The sequence below is a fragment of the Alexandromys fortis genome, unplaced genomic scaffold (genome assembly GCF_014885135.2).
Source record: "Alexandromys fortis isolate MF-2015 unplaced genomic scaffold, M_Fortis_MF-2015_v1.1 scaffold_26, whole genome shotgun sequence".
NCBI classification, from domain to species: Eukaryota; Metazoa; Chordata; class Mammalia; order Rodentia; family Cricetidae; genus Alexandromys; species Alexandromys fortis.
The window spans coordinates 14,901,339-14,911,475 of NW_026067894.1; the positions used below are offsets into that span (position 1 = coordinate 14,901,339).

Genomic DNA, 10,137 nt, shown 5'->3' on the forward strand with positions numbered 1-10,137 from the left:
ATCTGAGATTCTTTCTTCTATCTCTTGTATTCTATTGATTATGCTTGTTTCTGTAGGCTCTGCTCGTTGGCCTAGATTTTCCATATCCAGCTGTTCCTCAATTTGTGTTTTCTTCCTTGCTTCCATTTCAGTTTTCAATTCTTGAACTGTTTCCATTTCCTGTTTGATCGTTTTTTCTTGGTTTCCCAGGGTCTCATGTACATATTTACTTAATTCTTCAAACTTTTTGTTATACTTCTCATCCATTTCTATAAGGGTGTTTTTTACATGTTGTTTAAGGGACTTTATTGCTTTCATAAAGTCAATTTTTTCCACTTCTTCTGTGTTAGGGTGTTCAAGTCCTTCTGTTGTAAGATCTTTGGGTTCTGGTGTTTTCATGTTGTTTTTCGGATTATTGGGTGAAATTCTGCCTTGGCGCCTGCCCATCTCCTCCTATCGATACTATCTAATCAGTCTTCTAAAATCGGATCAGGTTTCTCTGCCGGCCAGAGGCTTCTCTTACAAATCGCCCTCACTCTGTTTCCTGGCTCCTGCCCAGGGCCAAGATCCCTCTCACCCCTCAGAAGGGTCTTCAGGAACAGGACCCGGCTCCCCGTTTGCCAGGGACCTCGCCAACCAAAGTCTGCTCTCGGTGTTGCACGCTGGTCCCTGCCACCTGTGTCCTCTGTCGCAGCGCCAGTCCCTGCAGGTCCCGGCCGCAGCACGCGTTACCCGCCTGCGTTGCCTGCCTGCGGCAACGTCGCTTATCTGCGGGCGCCTGCGTTGCTCCTCATTCCATATCTTTATCACTACTTGGCAGTACTTTTAATTTTAGCCATTTTTATTATAAGAAATAATATCATACTATTATTTCAATTTGCTTTCCCCTGATTAGTGATGCTAAACATGTTTGGGTTTCGATTTAATTTGGAGGCATCTTTTGTAAGGCGCTAGTTCAATAGTTTTATCTATCTATCTATCTATCTATCTATCTATCTATCTATCTATCTATCTATCTATCTGTCTCTGTTATGGGTCATTGTTGTTGGTTGGTTTTTTTGTTTTGTTTTGTTTTGTTTTTTTGAGACAGGGTTTCTCTGTGTAGCAGCCCTTGCCTTCCTGAGACTAGCTCTGTAAACCAGGCTGGCCTCAAACTCAACAGCGATCTACCTGCCTCTTATATATTTTTTTAAAATATTTATTTATTTATTTATTTATTTATTTATTTATTTATTTATTTATTTATGTAGTATACAATATTCTTTCTGAGTGTATGCCTGAAGGCCAGAAGAGGGCACCAGACCTCATTACAGATGGTTGTGAACCACCATATGGTTGCTGGAATTGAACTCAGGACCTTTGGAAGAGCAGGCAATGCTCTTAACCACTGAGCCATCTCTCCAGCCCCCTCTTATATATTTTTTAAATTATGTACACATGTGTGCAGAAGGTGTTATCACGTGCACATGAAGGCACCAGTACAAGTGCTCACAGAGGCTAGAGATGTCAGATCCCCTTGGAGCTGCAGTTATAGGTGCTGTAAGCTGCCCAGTGTCGATGCTAGGAACTAACTCAGATGCTCTGGAAGAACCATCTACCATCTTGACCCCTGACCATGCTATCTCTTCAGCCTCTGGAACACCTTAGGCTTGGAATTTGATCTTGTATATATATATATACATACATATACATATACATATACATATACATATATACACACATATATATATATATTTTAAGATTTACTTATTATGTACACAGTGTTCAGCCTCCATGTATGCCTGCAGGCCAGAAGAGGGCACCAGATCTCATTATAGATGGTTGTGAGACACCATGTGGGTTGCTGGAAATTGAACTCAGGACCTCTGGAAGAGCAGTCAGTGCTCTTAACCTCCAGCCCCTCTTGTATATTCTTTATTCTCTTATGTCTTTTAAAAAATTTATTTATTTTTTGAGACAAAGTGTTTTTATGTAGACCAGACTGGCCCACTCAGGCCAAAATGTACCTGCTTAGGTAAGTCTTAGGAACTGCAGGTATGTGCCGTCATGTCTGGATCATGTTCTTCCTTTTGAGATCGGGTTTCATGTATCTTAAGCTGGCCTTGAACTGGACTCTGCAGAGCTGAAGATGATATTCCAACTACCTGTCCTCCTGCTTCCACCCACTGACATGAGTGTTGACTTATAGATACCACCATGCCTGGATTTTTTTTGTCTAGCTTTTACCAGAAAAGCACTCATATTTTTCTTTGATTCCACAGATAGAGGAATCAGTGACATGGAATGAATTTGTGTTTTTAACAGATATTTACCAAGTGCCAAGTATGAGCTAAGGAATGTTCTAGGTACTAGTAATGACCAAGATTTAATAAAATTCCTACTCTTGTAGGGTTTATATTTGTATGGGTCTGTGTGTGCAAATAAAATAAATAAGTAAAATATAGGATATAATTGATAAGTATATATAAAATAAAACAGAAAAAATGAATTTGATTCTCTTCTTTAAATTTCACAACTTAAAGAGATTTGGGTTTTGGAAAGTTCGTGTTCTTTCCTAACGGGCATAGGTCCTCTTTTCTAAGATGGCAGTTATCCTGGTGATATATTTTTTTAGACTCAAAAATTTGTACCCATATGTTTTGAGTGGCACTGTTTTCTTAAATCTGGACAGGCCTTCAGTGTTCCAGCAGCCTGTCATCTTCCTGGGAGCAGATGTCACTCATCCACCTGCTGGGGATGGGAAGAAGCCTTCTATTGCAGCTGTGGTGGGCAGCATGGACGGCCACCCTAGCCGATACTGTGCCACAGTGCGGGTGCAGACGTCTCGGCAGGAGATTGCCCAGGAGCTCCTCTACAGTCAGGAGGTTGTGCAGGACCTGACGAGCATGGCTCGGGAGCTGCTGATTCAATTCTACAAGTCCACACGTTTCAAGCCCACTCGCATCATCTACTACCGTGGAGGGGTGTCGGAGGGACAGATGAAACAGGTGCTCCCATCAGCCCCGTGCCCTCCTCCCAGCACTCTTCAGCTTGCTGCTTGAGAACTAAGACCTCCGTCAAACAAAATTCCCCTTCTGTCTCCTAGGTAGCTTGGCCGGAGCTAATAGCAATTCGAAAGGCATGTATAAGCTTGGAGGAAGACTATCGACCAGGAATAACCTACATTGTGGTGCAAAAGAGACATCACACACGCCTCTTCTGTGCAGATAAAACAGAAAGGGTAAGAAGTCGTGCTGAGAGCTTCCTCCTCTGACTGTGGCAGTGACTGTGGTTTTGAGTAGATGTAGACAGTGAATTTCTCTGAAACCGGCTGTGTCTAATGGTAATTTAGTGACTAAATTGAACTTAGATGGCAAGTTCTGGATAACAGGAGTTTTAAAAATGAATGTGTCTTGCCGGGCAGTAGTGGATTTGGCAGTGGGTCTTTATGAGTTTGGGGCCAGCCTGGTTGATGAGAGCGTTCCAGAGCAGCCAGGGCTATACAAAGAGACCCTGTCTCAAAAAAACAAAACTGAAATTTAACCTAATTTCGAGACTCTATTACAGACACGCCCAGAGATATGTCTCCTAGGTGATTGTAGACCTTGTCAGTTGGCAGTCAGCGTCAGCACTGACCAACCATGAGGGCTGTTTGTGTACTGCTGAGGCGTGGTGGCTAGAAGAGACATGTCAGGTACATTACGGTGTAATACTTCAAAATGGGGTGCTGTGTGTGTTTACTGGACATCAAACCAAGGGCTTCACACGTGTTTTTTGCTGCTTTTTACTGCTAAAGCATGAGTGATAGTTCTAGGGTGTAAAGCAGAATGTCCTTGGTGATTTTATATCACTGGGATAGTGACTTGAAATGACTATGGTGTCATACTTATTAACCACACACAAGAGACTTCACTTCTCTAAGCCACATGAAAACTTATAATTTGACTTAGGATTTTTTCATTCATGTATGTATGTGTGTATTTATTCATTTGTGTGTCTGTGTGAGTGTTTGAGCATGTAAATGTGTGTAGGCCAGAAGAGGGCGTCAGTGTTCCCCTCTATTTGTCTCTGCTAATTCCTGTGAAGCAAGCAGGGTCTTTCCCTGAACCTGGGACTCATATTTTCTTGGCTAGAAGCTGGTGAACCCCAGTGTTCTTCCTGTCTCTGGTACCCTTCAGACCCAGCGTTACAGGCATTTACTGGGACACTTATTTTGTGATGTGGGTGCTGTGATCCAAACTTCAGTCCTCAGGATTGTGAAGCGTGTGCCCTTACACACTGAGCCATCTCTCCAGCTCCAGGATTTGGAATTGCCAGTTTGATGTTACTGTGAAATCAGTCTGCATTCTGTAGTAACTGCTCTTTAAGTTTTGAATTTGATAATGTCCTGGAAGGCAATAGGCAGTACAGTATTGTCTCGCAATGCAGCCACCCTCATATGAGTAAACAGTCGATAGTCTACAGTGTGCTATACTGCTTAACTGTGATATTCAGAAGGGTATATGGAGTAGGTGAATTTTTGTTTATGAAAATTTTAATTTATAATGATCTTATTGGGTATAATCCTTTCATAAACTGAAGACCATTCTTACCTGTAAAAGGTGCTGATGAGGGGCTGGAGAGATGGCTCAGGGCTCATCTGTAATGAGATCTGGTGCCCTCTTCTGGCCTGCAGGCATACATATAGACAGAACACTCTAGTATATATAATGAATAAATAAATCTTAAAAAAAAATGTGATGGTGAACAGCATCTAGGCATGGTGGTTACATAGCCGCAGTTCCAGCATTTGGGAGGATGGGAGTGGAAGATCATGAGTTGCAGGCTAGTCTGAGTTATCCTGTCTCAAAAGGAAAAAGCAGTCTACAGCCATACCACCCTGAACGCGCCCGATCTTGTCAAAGGAAAAAGCAAGTGCCGGAGATGTAGCCAGCATGCTGAAAGCCCTGTGTTCAGTTCCTGATACATAGCCTCAGTGAAATAGCATGTCCAAGGCCTGCTTAGGCCACATGAGTTGCTGTCTAAAGAACAAAACACAACAAATAAAAATAGAATCTATTTCATGAAGTATGGTGAAGAGTAAATTAATAAATGAGTGTTAATTTGGGGTATAATTCCCAGCACTTGATAGAGACATTTTCCATTGATTTTATTTATGATTTGATATTTATGTTTAAAGTGGGTAAGCTATAAGAATATTATGTTGGATGACCTCTTTTTTACTGTTTCTCATGACATTATTTCATCTTGTCCAGGCATAGCAAGGACCAGATCTTTTCTGTTGCTTAATCATGTAAGCTTGCTGGCTCCCCCAATTATTTTCTAGCTCAAAAACTGTCTCTTTTCCAAGGATGAGATGTTTATTATTGTTTTGTCAATTGCAAGAGATCCAAGTTCTTTTCCCTACAGTCCCCAGATCTACTAATCAGTTTATATTAAATTTTTGTTCACTTATTGTTCTACTCTGACTCAGTAGTAGTTCTTAGATTTTGATAATACAGATTATCTGAATGCTTGCCTAAAATTGAAGCAGAAAATACCCTGTCAGCCATCTTTTATTGTCATGGTTTCTTCTTTGCTCTACTGTAAACTTGCTATCCATGCAGTTCACTGTGGGGTGGCGAGGAATCCAGGACCTGGATGATCTGCCACCACTCCCAGTGCTGGGAATGGAGCTCAGGGCCTCAAATATGGTGGGAAGCAGTTTACCGCTGAGCTTTCTCCAGACCCTGAGCTATCTTTCTTTCCTACAGCTCTCTTCTTTACCATCACTCAGGATTGAAGGTTCCAATTCTTTAGTTTACTTTGTACTCTGACCAGTATCTCCAGTTCTCCGAACATGCCTCTTACCTGCCTCCAACTCCAAAATATATCTACTTGCTTATTTATTTACTTTGCTTCACTCTCAGGCTGATGAGAGTTGCTGGCTGAACAAATCACTTGTTTTGTCGTGAACCGTGTTATAAACACATGAGAGCAAACCTTTAAACCTTAAATGCTGTGATTTTTTTTTATTGTTTTATTTCCCATAAGTGTTGGTCTCTATCCTTGGTGTCTTAATGCTAATAAAGACCTATTTTCTGCACAGACAGTACTGTGGTGATCACAACTGCCTTCTGAATCCTACCTTCTGTTTACTGGGAAGATGGGACCTGGAAGGCATGGATTTTCTTGGTTACTTATCCTCTCCTTTCCAATGTGCTTTTTTGTCTCCTTCCTCATTCTTTTCAAAAATTTAAATTGTATTTAATTAATGAGTTAATTTAGAGAGTGTATGTGTATGTGTGAGAGAGAGGACAACTTATATCTAGGTTCCAGAGATGGAATGCAGGTCATTAGATACTGAACCAACTCACAGACCCTCATCTTTCTTATTGCATGGCCACCTTCTCATGTTACAAAGGTTGTTCAATTCTCAGTAAACATCTCTTACTCTTTTCTCTCTCTCTCGTGTACGCGCGCTCTTCTACCTTTGCTTTTGTAAGTTTTCTTTTAGAAGAATAATCACCTGACTTGCTGTGAAGTGTACCCTCACCTCAAACTTCATACTTAGATTTTCAGGAAGTAGGAAATTCAAGAGAGAACCGAAGTGTTGCCTCTGTATCTTCATATCCTACCAAGTCAGAGTCCCACACTGACCTCTTAGCCACACTTGTGATAACACAGCCTTCTCTGGCCTTAACAATATGACTTCTTACTCACCTCTGTGAGTAAAGTCAGATTATCTTTACTTAAGAAAATTAGATTTATTTATCTAATGTGTATGAGTGTTTTGGTTCATGTATATATGTTTGTATGTATATATGTGCACCACATTCATGCCTGTTGCTCACAGAGGTCAGAAGAGGGGGGCAGATTTCTGAAAACTGGATTTACAGATGGGTGTGGGGAGTGTGGTTGCTGGGAACCAAACCCAGGTCTTCGAAAGAACAAGTGTTCTTTAACTACTGAGCTATCTCTCTAGCCCCTCAGTGACCCTTTTCCTGTTCTTAATAACTCTGTCTTCAGCGTCATCCACTTTTCTAGGCTCACTTATTAACTTCAAATCTATATTTCTGCCCTAGATTGTGCTGTCAGACTCTTGATTTGTACTTTTAATTATCTACCAGACATGTTCACTCAGATACTCTGTGCGTGATGCACCAGTCTCCACAGACCAGGCTGTGTGGTGGTGATAACAAGAACCCATCCTTGTGGCTAGCAAAGATTCATTTCTTGTTCATACTACACAGTCACTGTGGCCCTACTGCAGCTGCAACCCTGTTGTCCTCCCTTTGGAACCCAGGCTGAAAGAATCCATCTGGAACCTTGCCAGTCACAAGACAAGCTGTATGCTGGCTCTTAAAGCTTCTGCCCTGAAGTGCCACATTTTATCATCAAAGCATTCACATGGCCACTCCTGTGATAGCTGGGTGGAACTGTATAATCTTCCTCCAGGGAGGGGCACAGAAGTATTTGGCACCAGTAATACAGTCTACCATAGGCATGTCAGACAAAACACGTCCAAACTTCCCACTTACTGTTTAATCCCCATCCAGAACCTCCCTGAGTTCTCCTTAGATTCTGTTACTTGGCATCACTGTGTTTTATGTTTGCCAAGCTGGAAACTTCAGAATCATTTTTAAATTCTTCTCCTGCCTTATTGTCCTTGCTATGTCCAGTTTCTTCAATGGTTCCCTGTGTTCTACCCCCAAATTTCTCTTACCTCAAGTACATGTATTTCCATGACCCTAGGCAGAACTGGTCTGTTGTGCAAGACTCTCCAGCAGTCTCTTCATTGCCTTTGCTCCTTCATCCTGCAGCCAGGAGTTGCTTTCTAAAACACATCACTTCTCAGAAGTCTTCATGTGCATTCTGTTGCTTACAAAACACCTTCCTCTGCTCCTTCATGCTCTCCCAGGAGAGCCTGAACAGCATATTCATGTCTGTCTTCTTACGTCCCCATGTCCTACTGTGTTCTCCTTTCTGGAATGAGCACATTCAGCCCACTCCTTTTTGTTGTTTGTGTTAAGGTATACTACAGATATAGTAAAATTCAACCTTTTTAGAATGTAGTTGTACTTGATGGTTGAAACAAATGTATATAATTCTGTTTATACCAAATCTTTTTTTAAATGTTGTTGAACATTGAACCTAGGGCCTCACACATATAAGCAAATGCTCTGTCACTCAGCCATATCCCCTATCCCCGTTTTACCTTTTATTTTGAGGCAGAGTATAGCACAATTCTAATTAGTCTCAATAAATAAAACCTGAAGCCAGATATTAGGGGGTAAAGGCTGAAGGATCAGAGAAGCAGTGGGGTCAGCCACTAGAAACCTTTTACCTCTACCAGTGCACAGTCCAAAGGGGTGATCCCGTTCTCAGACTTCATCCTCAGACTGCATCTGTCTCCACCAAACCTCAGACTGCATCTGAGTTCCTGTCTCCTCCTTCCTTATATTCTTCTCTCCGCCCAGCCATAACACTCCTGTTTCCACTTCTTATTTCTGTTTCTGCCTCTTATTTAGAATAATGTATTAAAGTATCACCCTTGTTGCTATGTGTATTAGTAACATTTCTTTTTTATTGCTGAGTTCAGATGTGGTAATATGGATGTGCTACAGTTTACTCGTATGTTTCTGGGCTTAGGGGTGCTTACAGTGTTTTCAGTCTTTATCCCATCATATTTATTCATTTAGAAACAAAGTTTTGCTTTGTACTTAAGATGGCCTCAAACTTGAACCCTTCCTGCCTAAGCCTCCTGAGTGCTGAAAGTCCTGGCGTGTGCCACCATACCAGGTTTTGCCTTCTTTTTCAACATCTACTTACCTTTTAAGACTTAGTGTAATTACTCCATCCCTGCCAGCCTTCCTAGTGCCTTCCAGAGACCTGCATCACATTGCACTAAAATACTTGGGTTGTGGAAGGCAGTTTATTCTTTCTGCCTCTGGCTCTTAGACTCAACATTTGCTGTGAAGCCTAACGTGGGTGCTCAAGCAATACTTACTGAGTTCAGTGTCTGGTTTCCATTTCCCCTGCCTCATACATGTAGCTTTAGGCTTTCATCTGTAGAACTCTAGAGTTGGTTTTTGGTTTTTGTTGTTGTGGTTTGGTTGGTTTGGTTTTTCAAGACAGAGTTTCTTTGTGTAGCCCTGATTGTCCTGGAACTCACTATGTAGACCAGGCTGGCCTCACTCAGAGATCCGCCTGCCTCTGCCTCCTCCCAAGTGCTGGGATTAAAGGTGTGCGCTACCACCACCTGGTATCTTTAGAGACCTTTTAAAAAAGAGTGTCTGTGGTAAAATAAGATTGGAAATGCCATCCATTCTATTGTCATCTTAAAGATTATACTTAATTAAATAGTGGTTTATTAGAAAAGTGTGTATGTAGACTTTGAACCCACAGTCTCACACACAGCAGGCAAGTGCTATACCATTGACCTATACTTCTCCCTCTTTAAAAAAAACCCTTATAAACTGATTTAATGCAGTACTCCTCAAATTTGACATGAAACACTTACGCACACCTTATAAACTAATACTCCTAAATGACATACTTTCAGAAAAGATGCTAGACCATTCTATCCTAAATATACATTTCTGCGACAGTTTAAACTATAAATTAGGAATAGTAAGAGATTAATAATAATAAAAGTTATGTGAACCAGACGTGGTGTCTCAAACCTGTAATCTCAGCACTTAGAAGACTGAGATGACAGGACTGTGAGCTGGAGACTAGCCTGGCCTACAAACTGAGTACATAACAGATCTTGTCTCAAAAACACAGAGATAACGAAAGTTATGTGAACATTGTCACTCTCAGACTACCTCCATATCTCATTGCGCTATGATAATATTTTGGACCTTGGTTGACCACAAGTAACTGAAGCTGTGACTTGAGATAAGTAGGAGGTACTGTGACTCAGTTATACTTTCTCTTGTTTGGGTAGATACCTAAGCTTAATATGAATTTGAAAGAATTCTCCTACTCCAAGTTTTTATATTCATTGTTACGTGATCCGTAGCTGGAAGGGATGGTTGTTAGAAAGGAGTCAAATATACCCTGTGGGAATGAATGTCTCTGTACTAATTAAACTTTCTCATATTAAATTCTACTGAACAACAGAAGACACAGACTGAATAACAAGATTTAATTCTTTTTCTGTTCAGTGCATTTGTGGAGTCGTGTCGTCCCCCC

General features: G+C 41.2%; 1 protein-coding gene across 4 annotated transcripts in view; it reads left to right on the forward strand.

The window, feature by feature from the left end:
* Positions 1–10,137, forward strand: part of LOC126509628 (protein argonaute-4) — a 58,890-nt gene that overhangs the window by 29,992 nt on the left and 18,761 nt on the right. For all 4 annotated transcript variants that reach the window (XM_050155669.1, XM_050155666.1, XM_050155658.1 and 1 more), the window contains 2 exons: positions 2,651–2,966; positions 3,065–3,199. In XM_050155669.1, coding sequence (XP_050011626.1) covers positions 2,651–2,966; positions 3,065–3,199 — 451 coding nt within the window. The remainder of the gene's footprint in view (positions 1–2,650; positions 2,967–3,064; positions 3,200–10,137) is intronic.